At 45.1% G+C, this 20,228-nt stretch overlaps 4 protein-coding genes across 4 annotated transcripts in view; 2 read left to right on the top strand and 2 right to left on the bottom strand.

Moving 5' to 3' along the window:
• The first annotated feature begins 181 nt into the window (after window positions 1–181).
• On the top strand, window positions 182–3,037 carry LOC6528120 (septin-interacting protein 1). The gene is made up of 3 exons (XM_002089151.4): window positions 182–411; window positions 463–2,741; window positions 2,808–3,037. Exons 1-3 carry the CDS (start codon window positions 303–305, stop codon window positions 2,937–2,939), a joined length of 2,520 nt encoding a protein of 839 aa, XP_002089187.1. The 5' UTR covers window positions 182–302; the 3' UTR covers window positions 2,940–3,037.
• A 358-nt stretch (window positions 3,038–3,395) lies between these two features.
• The window catches only part of LOC6528116 (neuroguidin), a 38,394-nt gene continuing 21,561 nt past the window's right edge, over window positions 3,396–20,228 (top strand). The window contains exon 1 of the mRNA XM_002089147.4: window positions 3,396–3,972. Within this exon, the coding sequence (XP_002089183.2) occupies window positions 3,964–3,972 (9 nt within the window). The 5' untranslated portion in view covers window positions 3,396–3,963. The remainder of the gene's footprint in view (window positions 3,973–20,228) is intronic.
• On the bottom strand, window positions 5,924–7,703 carry LOC6528119. Its single transcript, XM_002089150.4, has one exon. It carries the CDS (start codon window positions 7,608–7,610, stop codon window positions 6,306–6,308), a length of 1,305 nt encoding a protein of 434 aa, XP_002089186.1. The 5' UTR covers window positions 7,611–7,703; the 3' UTR covers window positions 5,924–6,305.
• On the bottom strand, window positions 12,406–19,789 carry LOC6528118 (ABC transporter G family member 20). Its single transcript, XM_002089149.3, has 10 exons — window positions 19,541–19,789; window positions 15,582–15,696; window positions 15,092–15,514; window positions 14,936–15,029; window positions 14,526–14,872; window positions 14,054–14,469; window positions 13,816–14,002; window positions 13,303–13,568; window positions 13,153–13,239; window positions 12,406–13,086 (listed from the first exon to the last, which is right to left on the bottom strand). The coding sequence occupies exons 2-10, from the start codon at window positions 15,683–15,685 to the stop codon at window positions 12,875–12,877; spliced, it is 2,136 nt and encodes a 711-aa protein (XP_002089185.1). The 5' UTR covers window positions 15,686–15,696; window positions 19,541–19,789; the 3' UTR covers window positions 12,406–12,874.

Below are 20,228 nucleotides of genomic sequence, written 5' to 3'. Positions count from 1 at the left end.
TGTTACGTTATTATTTTGTTGTTTTATTGCGTTCTATTAAATACGGATCACTTTAAAAGGAAGTTAAAGAGCCAAAAATATGGTTAACGCACGTAAAATAATGATTTTTGATAATCAACAAATTTAAATTTGGCGGCCATTTACGATACATTTACTGCACTTTTACATCGATTGCTTTATCGATAACATCATCGATAGTAAGATTGCAACTGATTGGCCATCCCTATTGTCGATGGTGCGTTTGTTTACATTCATAGAAGTTTCAGTTTAAGCTCTAAGTAATACATCCACGTCTAGCAAGGATGTCGGACAACGAGTACGAGCGATTTGAGATTACAGACCACGATCTGGACAATGAGTTCAACATCAACCGGCCTCGTGGGCGCCAGAGCCGGCACCAACAGATCTACGGTACGTATTGAAGTTCCGGCCAGAATTAGTTAGTAAACTAACTTTTCACAGGCATTTGGGCGGATGATAGCGAGGAGGAGAGTGGCGGCGAGGCCGGAGCCACACGAAGGGGACGCGCCGCCCGTAAGCCCAAAGACTACACCATGCCCGTCAATTTTGTGGCCGGCGGCATTCAGCAGGCGGGTAAGAAGAAGAAGAAGGCGCTAAAAGCCGATGACGAAAAAGGTTCGCAAAAAGATGGTGCCGAAGGGGACCAGGACGAGCAGAGCAACGACTCCGCCGACAGCGGACGACCAGCCTTTGGCCAGAACGACCCGGGCAGCTCCAACAGCTCCGCGGAAGAGGAGAAGCCATCGCTGGGCCGGAAACCGGCAAGCACCACATTTCAGCACCGCTCGCACATCGCCAGCGAGCGCAACGTGGGCGCCTGGGAGCAGCATACACGTGGCATCGGAGCTAAGCTGCTCCTCCAAATGGGCTACGAGCCCGGCAAGGGTCTGGGCAAAGACCTGCAGGGCATTTCGCAGCCGGTGCAAGCCCATGTCCGCAAAGGCAGAGGCGCTATTGGCGCCTATGGACCCGAAACAGCCGCAAGCATCGGAGGAAAGACGAACAAGAGCATCAAGGTGGATGAGGACGTGCGCGAGGCGAAAGAGTTCAAGGACCAGCTGAACAAGTGGCGAAAGGGCTCAGCCAGTGGAGCCGATACGGTAGAGCGGCAGGGTAAGCGCTACTACTACAAGTCCGTGGAGGAGGTGATTGCCAAGGGCAACACGTCTAGCCACTTGCTGTCGGAGAAGCTGAGCAAGAAACTGGGCAATGTGCCGGTGATCGATATGACAGGCCCAGAGAAGCGAGTGCTAAGTGGCTACCATGCCTTGGGACAGGCTAAAATTACGCCAGAGGAGACGCTCTACGACGCGGAAACGACGGATAAGGGATCCGCTCCCGTCTGCGTGTTTGCCATGCCCGAGCTGACGCACAACCTGCAGCTCTTGGTCAGCCAGTGCGAGCAGGAGATCATCGCCATCGACAACGAGGAACGCGAGTCTTCCAGCCAGCAGGCAGCGCTGGAAAGCGAGCACCGGAAGCTGGAAGAGATCGTCCAACTAGAACGAAACCACATACGCACGCTGGAGGAATCCCTGGACCGAGTGGAGCGATTAAGCGAGAACCCAGATTTGAGTTTACCTCAGGCGGAACGACTCTTTCGGGAGCTGCTCGTGGACTACGCTGCCGAATTCCAAGAGTTCGGGCTTGCAGATCTGGCAGCGGGTGTGATAGCGCCGCTCCTGAAGAAGGAACTAGTGCAGTGGCAGCCACTGGAACATCCAACGGAGCCGCTGCAGCTTATTAAGAAATGGCGCGGGATGCTTCAGCAAGGAGATGCCGCTGAGCAGCAGCCCCGCAACGTCTTCGATCCGTACTCCTCGCTCATCTGGGCCGGGGTGATGCCGTCGTTTCGGGCCAGCGCCGCCGCATGGCAGCCCAAGGAGCACCCGCCGATGGCGGCACTGCTGGATGCTTGGGCACCACTGCTCCCTAGTTGGGTGTTGGATTCGGTGCTCGAGCAACTGGTTCTGCCACGATTGGCGGCTGGAGTGCAGGATTGGGACCCTCTCACCGACACCGTCCCAATCGACAGTTGGGTGCTGCCGTGGCACGCCATCTTGGGCACTAAGCTGGAGGAGGCTGTCTATCCTCAGATCCGCAGCAAACTGGGCGTTGCATTGCGCGCCTGGTCGCCGCAAGACCGTTCTGCTAGGGCCATGCTCACGCCCTGGCAGAAGGCCTTCCCCGAGGAGGAAATGCAGGAGTTCCTGCAGCGGCACATAGTGCCCAAGCTGCAGGTGACTCTAGCCGAGTTTATCATCAACCCACTGCACCAGGACCTGGAGCTGTGGCAACAGGTGTGGGAGTGGCACGAGCTCATCGATCCAATGTACATGGCGCAGCTACTGGACAGACACTTCTTCCCGCGCTGGATGCAGGTGCTCGTAGTCTGGCTGAATCAGTCGCCGGACTACGCAGAGATCTCCCGTTGGTACACCGGCTGGAAGAGCATGTTGAGTGAACCGCTTCTGCGTGAGCCCAGCGTTAAGGAGCATCTGCGGCGAGCTCTGGAGATGATGCACAGAGCCAGCGATGCCCTGCTGCAGCCCACGGTCACGCCCACGCCTCCGCCTCCAATTCCGCCGGCTCCAGTCATAATGATGGACCTGATTCATCCGCCCGCCCAGCTGGAGTTCAAAGAGCTGGTGTCGCAGCAATGCGCCGACTTGGGAATCATCTTCGCTCCTCTGCCAGGGCGACGTGAGATGGGAAAACAGGTAAATGAAAATTCGTTTTTGACCAAAGAGATTTATATGCTGATATATTTATGATCTGATTTACAGATTTATCGCGTGGGCAAGCTGTTCTGCTACATCGATCGTCACGTCTGCATGGTCAGCGATGGAAGCTTCAGCAACTGGAAGCCGATGGCACTGAATCATCTGCTGGAACGCTCTCAAACGGGCATCCTTTAAATAAATAATTGCGAAAATGTACAAGTCGTTAATAAGTTTCAATCCAGGGAACCCTAATTCATTTCCCTTTTATACTGATTAATATAGTCACTAGAAAAGAGAAGACATTTCAATATTTTCGAAATTGAAAAGGATATATCCAAGTTTTTCACCACGGTTTGGGTCTGAGCTGCATGCTCTATAAACTTGAGATGTAAATAAACCAACAGTATTTTTCGGTATTTCGTCGTTGGAAACAGGCGTATTTTTAATTGTATTAAATTATTCTAAACCATTTATCTTTTAACGGCTTTTCGTTTGTATTATTTCATTCTCATTCAGACAAATTAACCAATAATAGCCAAATAGCCAAAATGGCAGAAGTTGCAACCCTTGCAAGTAATCGACTCTCCCAGTCGTGTATCGATGCTTGTAACACCGATAGTATCGGTGGTTATCGTCCCGCCTCCACCGCTAGCCATCGCAGCTGACTCTAGAACGCGTCGGGGAAATAGGAATAAACTGACTGAGTTCGCGTTCGGTTCGTGTTGCGCACGGCAAAGCAAACAAGTACTGAGCCAAATGCGGTTCGAAGCGGTGCAGTCAACTGAAGCTCGCGCAGTGCAATACATTTAATTGTAAATCCAAGACACAAGCACTACTATCGCGATAATCACTGCTAACAAATTAAAACCGCGTGTCTTTCGTTTCGCTTCTCCCGCTCTTTCGTTGCACTCCGCCCACACTATTCGCCAATGCAGTCGTGAGTGCGTGTGTGTGTTGCAGCCCGTGCGTGCGTATTCCCCCCAAATTCAATGAATTCGACAAGCAGTGCAATAAAAGCGCAACTAAAACAAAAGTGATTCCACCACGTGCGCCGCTCTCTCGCGTCTTAAGTTCAGTTGTTGTAGCTGCTTTCGTTTGTTTTGCTGGCGTCTCGCTCTAACGGCTTCCTCTGCTTAATTTACCGTTCGCCGAGCAACCGGCACGCAAATATCCGTTGGATTAGGACTCATTAACGGGACACTCACACAAGGACATCAAAATGGTGCAGGTGTGTAATATACTTAATTTTAAAGCAAAGCTATATTAAACATTTTTAATAATTTTTTAATGAAATTCTTGAAATGTTATGTCCATTCATTATTACTAGGATATTTTTAGGAATTAAGTTTTTATAATTTTCTAGTCGCTGCAATTTGTTGAATCATCCTAAATACTCCAGATACAGATACTTTTTTTTTTGTTACTCTACGGTCTATTCAAAAGCGCTGTATACATATAATATGGAATACTTATTTTTTCGAATATATGGTATGTTCTTTCCTTGAATCCTAAAATGTGTAGCTGTTTATGATAATCGAATCGACTACTTAACGTTAGTTTGTGTGGTATATCAGTATTATCCTCGATTACAAAATAATATTTGATAATGTTTGTTTTTAACCAGTTTCGTATTATCTAAACTACTATAAAAAATTCATATAAATTCATATATTGTACACGGAAAACATGTGCTGAATTATTTCCTTGCTACAAATCAAAAAAAAACTATTTCAGGTTTCCAAAACAATGATATTCCACCCTGCTACTGACCTTTTGACGCCATCGTGCACAACCCCCATAATCCCAAAACGGGACACCGCAGCTCAAAATGCACTTTTTAGCTAACATCCCGAGTCGATTCGCGCCTCACCACCCAACCCAAGTCAGTCTTAAACCACCCAAAAACCCAGCACAACCCCCACTTCACCCCTAGTTGCACTTTCCCTAGCCCAAATCAACCACCAAAACCGGAAAGTTTCGAAAAATATACAAAATATACATATATAGAAAACTGTCGAGCTTCCAGAGTTATGGCAAATATGGCAATTAGAAATGGTTGGTCGTGCTTCGATATCGACAGACGGTCCCGCCCGTACAGGTCGCCTTCGAACGTAATGCACCTAAAACGGCGCATTTAGTCAATTTTTCCTTCAGCCAGGCGGACCAAATGAAGCCAGGAACATTAAATTGGGGTTGCAACTAGCTGACACCCTTTTATTTCAGCTAAAGATTCAGAAACTTAAAACGATTATCAATTATTATCAATTATCAATAATTTTAAATAGATGATCTTTATCGAAATCCATTACACTACTTTTAAGCTTTTGTGCAATTAAGAAAACATAAACCATCAAACTTATTCTCGATACCCTGTATTTGTATCTATGCGAAGAAACGAATCCTCTGGTTAGTCACCTGCCGCCGTTTCCCCGCGCCAAATGAGTGAAGTACCACTTTTCGATTTGAAATGCGTTTTGCGCCTGCCCCGTCCAACTGTCCACCCTGCACCACCAGCCACCGCCCACTCATCACTGCATCCAGGACCAGCCCAACCGCCTCCATCCACATGGTCGTCAAAGCGCTTTTTACCCATTTGCATTTGCATTTGCCGATGCCCGGGCAGAGGAGTAGGTCCTTGGTCCCTGCATGGAGTGTTGTTGGTGGTACTGGGTGGTGGGCAGTAGGCAGTGGGCAGTGGGTGGATTCAATGCGTTTTGCACTGCGCTTTGGACTGCGTTCAATAGCCAAAGCGCACGAACATTTCTGACGTTTGACCGAACTTTGTTGTTGTTCCAGTGCTGCAGCTGCATCAGCATCAGTATTAGTAGCCTGCTCCTCCGCTCGTGTGGCTAATGGTAAACTGCTGGGGAGGAGGTAATAGGCACATTTGTGCCCCCACACTCGATACGCAGTACCCACCACCCGAACCCCCTCGCCCCACAGCGAGTCTCTTATTTCGTAACTCCAAGCGCCAACGAATGTCAAAAGCACAAAAATTTCAACGAGGATAACAGGCACGGAGGCATGCTAATCAGGACAATTAAGTTAAAAGCAGCACGGATGCAGCTCCATGGGCGTCTGCTCAGGAGTATGGAACTTAGGTTCAGCGGCCATTCACCACTATTATTACAGATTCCTATACTAGATGATTAGACTTTAAAGAATCCTTCTAAAATGGATTCACTTGTTTATGAAAACCAAAACTTTTACTCGTACACAAACGAAATTTAACAACATTAAGCATAAAATCAAATCAAAGTTGTAAATTCAGTCCTTGGTTTTTTGTGATGCCCATTTAACAGCTTTTTCTAGGTAATATTTCATTCCTTAGTTAATTAGTGATGTTCATTCATGACCTTTTTTGCACGTAATAAGGCAGAGTTTGCCTACACATTTCCTCGCTTTTGAGAAACTTTGTCTGCCACCCATTGACAACCTCTTTCATAAGGCAACTTATCTTGGCAAATAGAAAATTCTCGTTTGCCTCCTTTAGCATCGATTCGATTGCAGTGGATCCAATCCTTCTCCGATTCCTTTTGCTGGCTTGGACTTTCTACTTTATCACTGGAACGCGGAGCTGCTTTCAGAGTTTGAATAGTGAAGATTGCGATATAAGGTGGTCAAATGGGGTTCTGGGCTGGGTGGATTTCTAGTCGAGCTCATCTGAAGACATCTGTTAAAACAGCTCCACGTGGAGGGTCGTCCATGACAATTAGGGCAGGATTCACAGACTAAGGCATTATCATTATGCTCATTTTGCTCATCCTGTCGCTGCTCGTGATAAAATCGCATGCTAATGGGATTGAAACTCCCTTGGCTTTCGGATAAAAGATTATCGTGTCCGGATCGCCCAATCCGCCAATGTGACCCTTGATAAGGGGCTTCCTGACTCACGATTTCCCACTGCTCCGTTGGTTTCAAGCAGCACCTTTGGTATCGAGCGCATTGGGTATTCAGCCAGCTTATCAGCGACAAAAGTTCCGGCCAGGGGATCAGCAGCATTAGGCAGGTCCACCCAAAGCCCCTGTGATCGGATGCAGTGAAGATCAGCCAGTATGAGGTGGCCCTCAGCAGGCGGTGATGCAGACGGCGGAACAGAGTGCGCCGCCAGAGGAAACTGAAGCGCTGGCAGGCGGACTTGAGCAGCCAAGCGCCTCCGATCAGCGCCAAGGTTGTCGCAGTAGGTCGCTCCTTGAGCACCAGCTTGAAGTTCACCTTAAGCGTTCCAAGGCGCAGGTGCCGCTCGCGGTCCGATGACATTAGGGCGGCTGCGACCGCCAACACACCCGCCAGGTGGGCGCCCAAGGACGCAGCTGAGCAGTAGAAGGCGAGCAGCGAATCCGCCAGGAGCGGACAGCTTAGCCACAAAACGAGGCCAAAGGTGAACTGTGTTACCCGCTCCAGGTCGCAACTGATCACTTCCAGCGTAAGGACAAACGGTTCGACTGTATAGATGCCATAGCAGGCGTGGTCATGTGTGGCCATCGTAACGATCCTTGGCTCCTCTGTTGAATGCCCCAGTGGCTTCCCCTCGTGGCACTCGTCCAGCTGGCGAACCGCCTGATGGACTTCCCGCACGGTGGCTCCCTTATACTGACTATAATCTCCGTCAGCGGCTATCTGCAAGCGCAGGCGGTTGCTCTGGAATACGTTCCACATGGTCAACTCCATTGGGGGCTGACAGTAGACCTGGATCTGATTGTGCACGTACAGCATGTTGAGCAGCGTCTGTGCATCGTGGATGTGGGGCTCACCAGGACGCAGATACGTCGCCTGCTGCTCGTGAAACGCTTCAGTCCAGCTAACGAACGAGGATGCTGCATTGAACAGCCCAAGGATAACGAAAGCAAGTAGTGGGGCACTCATTGCATGGCAGGTTTTTATATTTGAGATATTTCGGATCTAGAATGGGGTGCGAGTTTTAAACTAAAATGAAGCGGGTTGCTTCGATGGAAATATCTAGAAAACATACATTTCTCATAATTCTCAAGTAATCTCAAGTTACAGAAGCTTCATAGTATCAAATGGCCTAAAATAGGGAATATTTGCCAACGAAAAATGTGTCCCTCTCTTAGGATGCCATTCGGTTCTTCCATTCGGTTTTTGTTCAGGACGTTCGAATCCTTTGTGCCCCATTTTCCTTCAATTTTTCGTTGCCATTCCTTTCTACGTCGTTCGTTCCATTTCTTTCCATTTCCATAGCGACTTTTTCTACGTGGACTAGCGAAATGCGTATGTGCTGATGACTGACTTTGGACCACGCGTACTAACTACTACGAAGGACATGGGGCACAAAAACTCACTACGAGCGTGGTACTACACGCCAAACCTCCTTCTATTTTTCTCCTTCTTTTTTTTGGCAAAAGTCAGGGGCAACAATGAAGGAGGAACAAAATAAAACACGGCGCTCGTTCTATCAAAGTGGAAGTCGCGGCCTGCAAAGGATATAAAGGCAAACAGAAAGCTGGAAAAAAAAGCACGAGGAAAGTCTAAAAAAGCAAGGAAAAGCCGGGAAAGGAAACTGGGGAAAGGCAGAAATCCCCGCACAAAGTGGCAACCGGAAACTAACAACAAACACTGAATGCGGGAGCAACCGAGATGCCAGATACATACATATATGTTCATCTGTGCGGAGGAGGGGGAGGAGGAGAGAGCAGGGCAGCATGCTTTTTTGCATTATGGCCAAAAATCGAACTGGAATTTCTGCAATTTTTTCGGCCCGCTCCCTGTTGTTGCTTTTGGCCTGCTCTGCTGTGTGGCTATCATTGCGTTCGTTTGCAACGCATCGGCCTTTTTTTTTGGGGGGGGCTGATGGTGGGCAGTGGGCGATAGGCGGTGGGCGGCGGTCTTGTGGGTGGGATTGGGGCTGGGAGACAGCCGGTGGTCTCATGCATTTTCCGTGTTTCGTATTGTGCGCAAAATAAATTGGTAAACAAGCAAGCAGGCCAGAAAGAGATGGGCCCGGAGAGCGAGAGGGGGAATGTCCTGGTCAATGGCAATACATACACGACATCCGGATCGTACATAGTCCCCAGTGCAGTTGTGTGCAGGTCCTCGTTTTCCGACTGCATTTCGGTCTGTGCCTGCACGCCCACTTCCACCCATTCGCTCTCTCTCTTTCTCTCGCTCTTGCTCTCTGGTGAATTGCACATTGTCCCTCAGCTGCCACGAACCCCCGGCCGCCCCAACCTCTCCCCGTCCACGCCCCTTTTTTATATTTCTGGCCACCGAAATAGGCTGCGTCGCTGTCGCTGTCGCTGCCGCCATTTTCACCAGCTTCGCCGTCCACGTTTCCATTCGCAACACCCTGCCACCCTTTCTCACCCACAAAATTTCCCAACTCCCCCCGAAAAACAGAGCCTCCCCGCCCCCTGCACTCGCGCCTTTTCCCCACGCATGTATTTCAGCCGCCGCCGTTGTTGTTTTCCCGGTCGCTGCATTGGCTGACGCTTCTCGAGCACTGCCTTTGTGCACAGTGAGCCAGGAAACAACTATCCTATCAGTCCAAACAAAAATACCACTCTAACTGAATTACTCCCCAGAGTTTTCAGTGTGGCTCTACTATTGTACGGAACTTACTCACCATTGAAAAAAGTCATCTATGCTTATTAAATTATTATTCATGATTATTGGTATTTTATTCAGAAAAAATGGTGTAGGATTATAATCAAATAAAGAAGCTTCAGAAAATACTACTGATTAATAAATATTAATTCAAATTATTTGTACTACATTCGGTTAAGAGTGACCACTGTACCAATCCAATCGGCAGTTGCGCCATATAAAACGATTGAAACACAGCGCGACATTTCTGTTGCTGTTGCTGTTGCCACTGCTGCTGCAGCAACCTGACGTAGTTGCTGCTGCTGCTGCTGTTGCTATGTGTGCCAGGCAAAAGGCCAAACGCATGTGTGGTCAGGATCCCCCAGCTGCTTCCCCCTTGCTCCGCTGCGTGCGACGGAGTGCAGGACAAGGAACTCGGAGCACAGGAGTACATAAACTACATAGGGAGCGAGCGAGAACGAGGTAAAAATCGAACACACTGCTCGGGCGAGTGAATGAAACGAGCCTATGTACAAAAGGCATCCTCTGCACATGAGAAGCGGGAGTGACATGTGTGTGGGTATGAGTGTGTGGGTGTGGGCTTGTGTGGGGATGTGAATCTGGATGTGGATAAGGATTGGGGGCAGGTGCACGTGAGGTTGGGTGGGCCTACGCATCGGTAGCTGGACTGGTAGCCACCTCAACTGCCTCAACAGCGGCAAACGCATTGAATGCGCATCGAATCGAAGCACAACGTTGATTGTATTATATTGGCAAAGTTCAGAGCGCTCCATACCAGCCCAGGCCACCCCGCAACCCATCTGAATCACCCAGAATCACCCACCCGATTCCAGCCACCCACTGGCCATAACTCTGGTTGTCCGTCAGACATCAGTTGAGCGGCGTGCACTTAAATGCCAGTGTGCGAGTGAGTGTGGCTATCTATGTGATGTGCCCCCTCCAGGCGGGCCCACATGCAGCAAATTGAATAAACTCCCCAAATCAAATTTTTCTCCATTTTGCCGAGAGAAAGAACTTCGACTGACATGCAGAGGAGTGTGCTGGCGGTGCCATCTGTGTGTTTCTTAGCCATTTAAAGGGTCAATGAAATGCAAAAGTCGGCATTGTTTTGGGCTCCTTTCCAACTGTGTGGCCCAACAAACCGTTTCGCCCTCGAAGCTCAATTGTGTCATCTTTCATTTTGATGGCCAGATGCTTTTAATTTCGAAAAATATGGCCCCACATCCTATGGATAAAAGTTGTGTTGCGCCTTTATAGACATTGTTTATGTTTGCAGAAGTCATTGGGCGACATCATTCCTTTTTTGGGTGGAACTTATATATATAATATAACTTTCTTTATTTCTAATTACTGTTCGATTGACTCTTATAAAGGAAGATAGTCCGATCTACGGAATTATAAATCTTGATCCTTGCAATTTTAGTTTCATTTGCATTTAAAGTGTACAATAAGCAATTGGTCTATATTTCAGATGTGAATTTAACAACATACACGACCTTTAGCAAACCAGAAACATTCTGCAGACTGAACTCCAAGCTCCTGAGTCTAAAATTCCTTTTGTTTCAAACGTTTAAATATTTACTCATTTCCCCCAGATTTTGGTTGTTTGCTGTCCCTGTGTGAGTTTGTGTCCTGAGTTGGCTTCACTCGGTTGAAGGTCAAATTACGAGAGTATTTTACTAACTTTTCAGTTCGCCGCCCTTTCAAAGTAAATTTAAGGCCAAACATGTTTTTTGTATATACATGAAATGGGTCAAAAGTTGTTACAGCTTTTTCACTAGTCTGGAGAATGTGTTAATATTTTGGGAGTGAGGAGGTTTTTTCAGTTTGTTGATATTGTCCGGGTGTGGTTGTGTTCTTGTTCAAAGTTTAAACTATGGCTAGCCCAAATTGTTTGTGCGCAGTCAACGCTCGAGAAAACTTTTCAGTTGCCTACTTTCAGGCACCTTGACCTACTCATGCAACTTTGTTTGTTATCAAAAACGTTGTTTTAATTCCTCCTTGTTGTTATTGTTGTTGTTGTTGTTGTTGCTTGTGGGGCATCCCCAGGAAAGTCTTTGTCTGTGTGCGCCAGACAGAAGGATTGACCAGAAAGTTTACTTGGCATTTTGTGTGCAGAATGCGGAATGGTAATAATTTAAATGTATACAAAGATTCAGTTTATCTGCGAGTACAGATGAATTATTGACCCCAATTTATGAGGACTTACACTGAAATGACTTTTGAAAAGACGTAAAGCTCTTGCAAAAATGATAGAATATTATTTCAGTGTCAACTATGTGTATGTTCTTGATGTAAGTTGGGAACTGTGGAGACATGTGTTTTACCTAATTATTTGTAAGAACATAGTATAATATAAAACAGAGGGAAACCCATTTATTAATGAATGCTTGCTCAAATTTTAAAGCCTAATCATTAGAATTACCATTGCATATCTCATCTGGCAGTCGCATGCACATTCCCTAAAACGCAACAAGTTAGCACTCAAACTTATGCAATGACTCCTATCTTGCATATTTAATGCAAGTTATATAGAATACCAAACTAGATTTATGCCACCCATCACTTTACACACCCACAAAAACAGACGCTCACAAGGACACCGGGGACTTGGCAGGAAGAATGGCAGAACGATGGCTTTTTATATGTATTTTTCCTACTCTTCCTTTTCGTATTTGGCAAAGATAAAGTTTTGTAATAAAAATGTCTGCTGGCAGACACCGAGAAAGTCGGGGAGGTCCGGGGCAGTCATCCGGCCGGGCAGACATTCTGTCTAGCACTTTCCAGGCCGAAGTGTGTCAGCAACTTTGGCACGTCCTCGACATCGTCGTCGTGAGTGTGTCCTTGCCCTTGGCCCACACACATGGAGCAATATTATATATAAAAGCAAACATACAATTTTATATATGCATATTCGTGTGTAGGAGGAATGGACTTTAGTTTTATGCAGCTTTGAATTTCACACAAGAACAAACTTTAAACTTTTGTTGACTGCCTTAAACGGATGTTAATCGCTGATTTAAATGCGATGCCTTAAGTTATACTAACCTTTTAATAACTTTTTACAAAATGACCTTTTTACCCCGAAATCAATCACTTTTACGATCATTTAATTTAGGTTTATATTTTTGGTTGATTTGAAATTTCGATTTACATAATTTCACATTTAAATATACAAAGTTCACACACATTCGATGTGAATAAAAATGTATGACTTGTTGTAAATTGTGTGAGTTGATCGAATAATTAAATACGAAATTTGTGCTTGTCAATGAGTACGATTTGTTGTCCTGTGTATTATAAATATTATTTGTGAGACACCCTTAAGACCTTATGATATTTTTAGTGCAGTATAAAACGTTGACTAAAAATATGTTACGATTCGTTGGTATGAATGTGTTTCCTTGTGTGATGAGAGTCTACAACATGCGAGTGATATGCTTCCGATAGTTATTAAATTAAAACGATATGCACATACATAGATCACCTAACAAAAAATGCTAAAACCTTACAACTAAATGAAAGGCCCCCGAATATTAAAGATTAGCCCAAAGTTAGGTCAAAAATTACGCCTTGCGTCTGATACCAATCAGGCAGAGCACGAAGAAGATGATCGTCCAGCCGGCCATGACCAGGAAACCATTGTAGACCTTCTCGTGGGTGATGCTCCAGCCCTTCTCGATCACATTTCGAGCGGAGATGGAGGGTATGGTGAAGGGTAGCACCATCACTAGGTCCTGCAGGAACTGCGGCATGCTCTCCAAGGGCCACAGAAGTCCTGCAGGTATTCCAAATTAGGTTTCATTAAATATGAATGTGGGAAAACTGGCTGGAGGACACTTACCACACAGTATAATCATGGGGTAGAATGCGCCAGTAGCCACAAAGTTTGCCTCTGTATGCGATTTGCAAAAGACGGATATGAAGAGACCTAGTGGATTACAGCATAGTTCTTAAACTGCACCTTTGGCACATTTCTTGTGTCTCAGCTTACCGAACAACATGCCACAGAATGCGGTCAGCGTTAACAACCCAATGAGCGTTGTGGTATCCCCATTGTTGTAAGTATCGAACACTAAGCCAATATACATAATAACCTCGAACGACTGCAGGGCCATGATGATGAGCTGGGTTAGAAGATGGGCCCACAGCATTTCGTTGGCCGAGACACCTGCCAAAAGAGTTCGGTCCCAGATGCCATCCATGCGCTCAGAAATGAACACTGCAGCCGTCATCAAAGTGGCCAAGAAGAACACCATGCTATGATACAATTAAAGGAATTAATAAATGGAAATCCCAAACAGTGCTGCGAAGAGGTGGTGGTACAAGTTAGCAGTTAGGGTATAGGGGTATAGGGTAATGTTGATTCAAGCAAAGATCTGATTTACTACCAACGAAGAACCAATTAATGGATTGCGGTGAATTTCGTCAGCTCATAAAATAAAAAACATAAACACGTGAGCAGAGGTAATTGTGTGGATGTCCATTGTGTGGATGCTCTACTCACGTCATTACCACTCCTGGGGCACAGTACTGCTGGAACTCGATGTCTGTGCTGCCAAAGATTGGTTCCTGGAACTGGACGGGCAGATCTACAATGGCCGTGGATACATTGCAGTCCTTCACAACACTCCTCATGAATGTGCTGAACTTGTCACGTAGTTTTCGCTGCATGAAGTACGCCACTTGTTGATCTGCAGAACCACTTTATAGATTTAAAAGACTTTGCACGGACACTGTCTTACCCGTCATGTCGATGTGGATACTAAGCTCGGCGTGGTCGACGGCACCGTCATTGGTGTGGATGCCGTCCTCCATCACCGAGAGAATCGAATCGCTGAAGTTGTGGGCAAAGTGCAAATAGCCAACGGTTGTGGCCCGCTTTGCATCACTCAATGCATCTGCTTCACTGGCGTAGTATTTCCGGGTGGCCACGTCGTCGCCCAACTCACGGATGTATCTGCAGGATAGCTTGTTGAAGAGACAGCTCTCGTTGTCGTTGTCCTTGTAGACAGTGACCAGGTTTTCGTCGAAGCACTCCCCATAGTTCTCCACTTCGCCGGAATAGACTCCTATTTCAAGGTTCGTGGGCGTCTTTCCAATGGCCAGATAAAAACACGTCAGTTGTATGATGGGAAACAGTAGCATGAAAATAATTCCCCTAAAATAATTGGTCATTAATCGTGACGACATCTTTGGATGTTGGTTGGAACTTACGAGGGCTGTCTAAAGAGTTGTACAAAGTTCTTGGTCATCAGGGCCTTTACCCTGCCCTTGGTGGTAAAGAAAATCTTTTTGCGGTTCTCGTTTAGGGGCTCCTCGAATGGGATGGGCTGTTTTTCCGGCGAGTTGGGCTCGTGTGTGTCTATTACCTCAGGTGGCAGCACAGCTGCCGGCAAAGCCTGGTTCTTGTTGTGATCCATGATTTGGGCCAACTCGTCTTCGTTGCCCTGCCGCTGGCTCAGAATGAGGAAGGCGTCCTCGATCGACTGAGTTCCGAACTTGATCATAATGTTGGTAGGCGTATCCTCGGCCAATAGCACACCATTGCGCATAAGACCAATCTGAATGGGTAATTAGGGTATATATTAAGCTCCGTATTAATCACTGTTTTTATTTCCACTTACGCAGTTTGCCTGTTTGGCTTCCTCTATGTAATGGGTGGTTATAATCACAGCCAATTTGCTATTCCTCGTCGTCTCCACGAGAAAATCCCAGATCCTGAAAGGTGTGATACAAATTAGGTTATTCTGCGGGCAGGCCAAACACTTTCTTGCACACACTTTTCACGCAGCATGGGGTCCAATCCCACAGTAGGCTCATCCAGAATGAGGAGCTCCGGATCGTGGATCATGGCGCAGGCAAAAGACAGGCGTCGCTGCTGTCCACCACTGCACTGCTTGATCATCTGCCTAGCCGGCGGTAGTTGGAGCAGCTCCTTCAGCAGCTTGAACTTCTCCCGGATGCGTTCGTCAGTCAGTCCGTAGATGCGGCCAAAGTAGAAGATGGTCTCCTTGACGGTCATCTCCTCGACCAGGGCGATCTCCTGGGGCATGAATCCCACCCGTGATCCTGGCACGCCGCTGCCCGGCTCTCCTGGCTTGACGCCCAGCACGGCGACCTCGCCTCCGTTGAGGCGCCTCTGGCCAACAATGCAGGAGAGCAGGGTTGTCTTGCCGCAGCCGGAGGCACCCAGCAATCCGTATCTGATCGTATAAGAGATTGAGCATAGTTCTTAGTTCGGTTTACCAAAAAAACTTAAATGACACTTACATAGAACCACGCATCACGTTCATATTTAGCTGGTTAAGCACAATCTTGGGATTCGATTTGGAGCCATAGTACTTATAGCCATTCCGCACCTCAACAGCCGCCATTATGTTTTATTCTGTGGAATAATTAATATAAATAATTCAATGTTTTTCATGCTTGTGGGCGGAATGGAATTCATATATACTATTTTTATTTGAGACATTCCTAGCATCTATAGCTACAATGCTACCCTCTTCTTTTATTTCTGGCTCCTTCACTCGGAACATCATAAATCACTTGCGTCAATAATTCGCATTTTCTTGATTTGGTTATGTATTTTATTGATTTGCCAGGCTTTATGGCATGCACGTGTCGAGGCACTCAAATCACTTGGGAGGTCCAAACTTATTTTCGGGCTGCTATTCGAGCTCTAAGTACTCGCTAATTAGCCATCTTTGCGGTTGAATGAACACGAAACCGAAATGTGTAAGTTCTAACTAACTTAACCAAGAAAAGGTTCATTGGCCTCTTGCTTGAAAATGCACATCAAGTTTCGATAACCAGCATGCGTCAAAATTAACACGTTAAATAATCTTAGTAACAATAAACTTTTATGAGCTTTAAACCGTCGGGCCTAGAATTTATAAGACAGCTAATTATATACCAGCAGTCATATTACAAAAATTAGAATATTAAAATATCCATAGACCAAGTATCTTACTCCAAGGGTATAAGAATATCGTGTCAGCTAAATTAAAATGCAGTATTTTACACCCATACCATTGCGAGTATATGACAAACTTGTTGAGCAACACGGAACTTCTGATGAAAAGATGCAGAATCGTCTTGAATAACAATTATATACTGTAGAGAAGTATCTATATACCTAAGGTCTACCCAACGTCAGTACAAATGCATTTAGAATAAATAAACACTTTGCGAACTGGATTTAAGTTGAAAAGAAAATATGTCATGAGAGGTTTAAGGGGCACAAAATCTGACTTGTAAATGGGAAGAGCTGACTGTTGCATGTCGAGACAAAACCTTTTAAATGTGAAATGAATCGCAAGTGGATCATGACACCTAAGTAGTCGCAGATATCGTTTGCTCAAGGGAAAAGTACAAAACGACTGAATGTGTCGAATTGAAGTTATTTGTTTTCCGACCCATTAGACCTGTAAGATGTGTAAAACACTATTGTATACTATAACTAAAGTAAATCTACTTTAATTATCTAACGCTCTAACTCTAACGCTTTTGGTTATATTTTATTTGTAACATTTGCATTGAGTCGTTATGATCGTTTCTCCCGTTTGATATGCGACAGGAAATTCCTAGAAACAGAAACAAAATCATTATACTCGTATATGCATGTGACCTCGCTAATCAGACTTTGACCCACTTAGATTGCCAACTCATGTTTTAGTCTCAAGCCAAAAATAAACTATTTACTTGATTGCATTTGTAACTATTTATCTCTCTTACTCATTTATTTATCTCGCCATGATATATACATAATCAACAACAAAATCAACAATAAAGTGGAGAAAAAAACTAAACAAAACCCGCCCATAAAGCGTTCGAAAGCATAACCTACAAAAGAGTAAGCATTTACCCAAAAAATAAATTGAGTAAGGTTAGTAACACACAGTCGTGGTCATAACTTTATGGCTTGTTTTCAACTTTGCTGTTTGCTTAACATTGCAAATCGTGATGCAAAGGACGACTATTTCAGCTTAATGTCGTTTAAGTTTTATGGTTTTTATGCGCATCTTTCGAGTCGAAGTGGGAAGCATGAACAAATGCGGCTCAGGTTAAGTAAAATAAAAAACCATTAAACCAGTGTGACACAGTTGACAATGCACATTTGAATTTAATGAACATGTATAGTAATTTGTAGCCTTTCCACATAACTTTTTACAGTGGAAACATAGGGATTACTAGGGTTTAATGTGCTCAACAAATCGATATTGCCGCCTTAACAATATGCACTAAATGAATACATTTCGGTACAACAATCGATATCCAAGACCGACACCTGCCATAATACAAATAAAAAAAAACCCGAAATAATTAACAAAACGAAAAAAAAAACCAAGAAGTGAGCATCAAGGTTGCCAACTGGTTAACGGACCGCCGCTGCTGACGTTGTAACTCAATTGCGAGCGGCTCCCAAAATTGGTGGCTATATTTATTGATGTTTTGCTGTTGGTGGTGTTGTTGGTGTGGCTGCCGTCTTGCCATCAGCTGCAGTCGCATTTTATTTGCCAATGTTTCGCAATGTTTGCAATTGAACTGCCACGGCCATGAGCCGCTTAGAAAAATAGGGACGGACCCCCAAATTGCTTTCTCAGCCCCTCAGAACACAGCCACGAGCACGAGCATGGCCAATAGAGTAGGTGTAAGTAATTATTGCCAAACACGTTGCTAAATGGCCAACAAGTTTGCTGTTACCTTGATGCGGTTTAACGGCTTATTTAGCAGGCCAACCATATCAACGGTGAGCCAGCCCCTCGGATGGCTTATTCCAGTGTTAGTGGGTATTTAGTTCGTGCAACACGTTGCAACTGCGACAAACCACTCTCCAGCCTGCTGGCCTGGCCAGCTGTCTGCTGAAACTCCTGGCAACTGCTTCCTTCTCATTTGCAGTCTTTTTCACCATTTTCTTCTTTCTCTTTCATCGTTTTTGTGGCATGGCCACTTCTTATATAATGCCACAACAATCATTTCGGTCAAACTGCAACGGCAGCGGCAGAAACAGCAACATACATATCCACAACAGCTGTCTGCCTCGGATTGCGCGCCTGTGTTTATATCATTTACCTTTCCACTGATGTAACGGTTTGCGTATCCGATTGATTCTAATTATGTATGCTCATTATTATTAAGACATACAACTTCCTGACTTCAAGTAAGAAAATCCAATCATTATTCTTAGAGAAAATCTAATTGTGATTTAATGTTCAAGATAAATTAACTGACTTCTTGAAAAGTATTAGGTTTCTGAATGCCACTTTTTCATTTACTATCTCATTTCAATCTCTTTAAAATTCATAAATGATTAGGATGATGCATCTTGTCCAAGCATTGCTTTTGTTTGTTTATTTTTTCCCATTGAATGCACAAGTGAGTTTATGTCATTATGCTATTCATTAAGCGATTTGTCCTAGTCGTTGTGTTTTCAGTTCGTCATCAAAGATTTGTGTGTCACAGTACGCTTTAGTCGAAATCGTTTTCTGTTTTGTCATTCAATCTTACTCCATCTCAGAGGAAATTATTGTCCCCAAGTTATGTGCATTTTCCCCTGTTGTACCTTTTTTCATAATCCCTATGTTAAATTGCTTCACCTGCTAGCATCAATTTCTTTGTGGCGCTCTAACTCCCCCTTGAAACCGAAAAATAAGCAGAAATCATTGGGTCCCAAACACACCGAAGAGATAAATAAATGGATGGGGTACTGTTGCAATATTTTGCATTGCTTAACCAACCGCCGCTCGACTCAGCGTAGCTCAGTTCAGCTTTGAGTAAGCTTTTTAAACACTTGATATTTATTTTATTGCTAAACCTTTATTTGGAAAAGGCAAACAGAACGCCGGAAATATATTGATAATGTTAGCTGTCGCAGTTTTTCAACACAATATTTTTGGCTCGTGGCCTGGCCGTAGATCTTCTTATGTACACACAACGAAATTCACATACACCCGGATAAAATTCACATGTGGTCATGCTTCGAGGCAGCCCGCTCAAGTTTGTATCTTAAGTCTTTCGTTTTTCTTTGCCCATGTGTTTGTGTGAGTGGTTTTTCTCATCCGAAATCGTTATTTGGACGATAAAAAGGCTTCACTTATTATTAAAAATGCTTGAATCTTTTACTTCACATTGTAGTAGCTTAAAATTGTGTTCCTTTTCACACACAAATTCTGCTTAAGTATTTCTTTTTGGTATGTAGAAATGTTTTTTTTTGGTTTGTTTAACCGTACCGTATAAATCGAGGGATTTTTCGCCTATCTTCTAACTGATCGGGTTGCGCACGCGCGCTTTGGTGTTGCAATTTTTTCTTTGCTTTTCGCCGATTCGACGAGTGGCTTTTTGGCTTTTTCCGTTTTTCTTTCGACGGTCTTTCACGCTCGACTGTATCGGATCGGCTGAACGTCTCCGCTTGCCACAAGTGTCGCTTGCAAGCTCCGTTTCTCGACTGAGCTGACCAAGCGGCGGATCGGGCGCTCGCAAGCTCAATCCACCAAGCCGGGTGGCTTGGCTCAACTGGGCTCAACTGTGCTCTACTGGGCTGGCTCAGCTTGGCTCGGATCCGGCGCCAGTCATCGCTTCTCTTGGCTTTCGTCGATCGCAGCGCGCAACTCGCAACTCGCGACGCTGAAAATAAAAAAAGATTTTGTTTGTGCGGGTTTTTTGTTGTTTCCTTGGGTAACGAGTGTATGAAAAAATGAAGATAGATTGTACGAAATAAAATTATTAATGCGGCACAACGCTGCGCTTTTTCTATCTATTTGTTTTTTGTGCGGCGTCTACCTGTTAACTTCTACAAATGAGTGAGTGCGAATGTATATACCATCAACATCCTTATAAGGTGGAGAGAATAAATTCTTTATACACATATTTATAATTATCCGATGCTATCGCCGCCATGTTATTCAAAAAGGGCATTTA

The sequence above is a fragment of the Drosophila yakuba genome, chromosome 2L (genome assembly GCF_016746365.2).
Source record: "Drosophila yakuba strain Tai18E2 chromosome 2L, Prin_Dyak_Tai18E2_2.1, whole genome shotgun sequence".
NCBI lineage: Eukaryota > Metazoa > Arthropoda > Insecta > Diptera > Drosophilidae > Drosophila > Drosophila yakuba.
The sequence above is the reverse complement of the archived record's forward strand: the minus strand, read 5'-3'. Positions and strand labels throughout refer to the sequence as shown.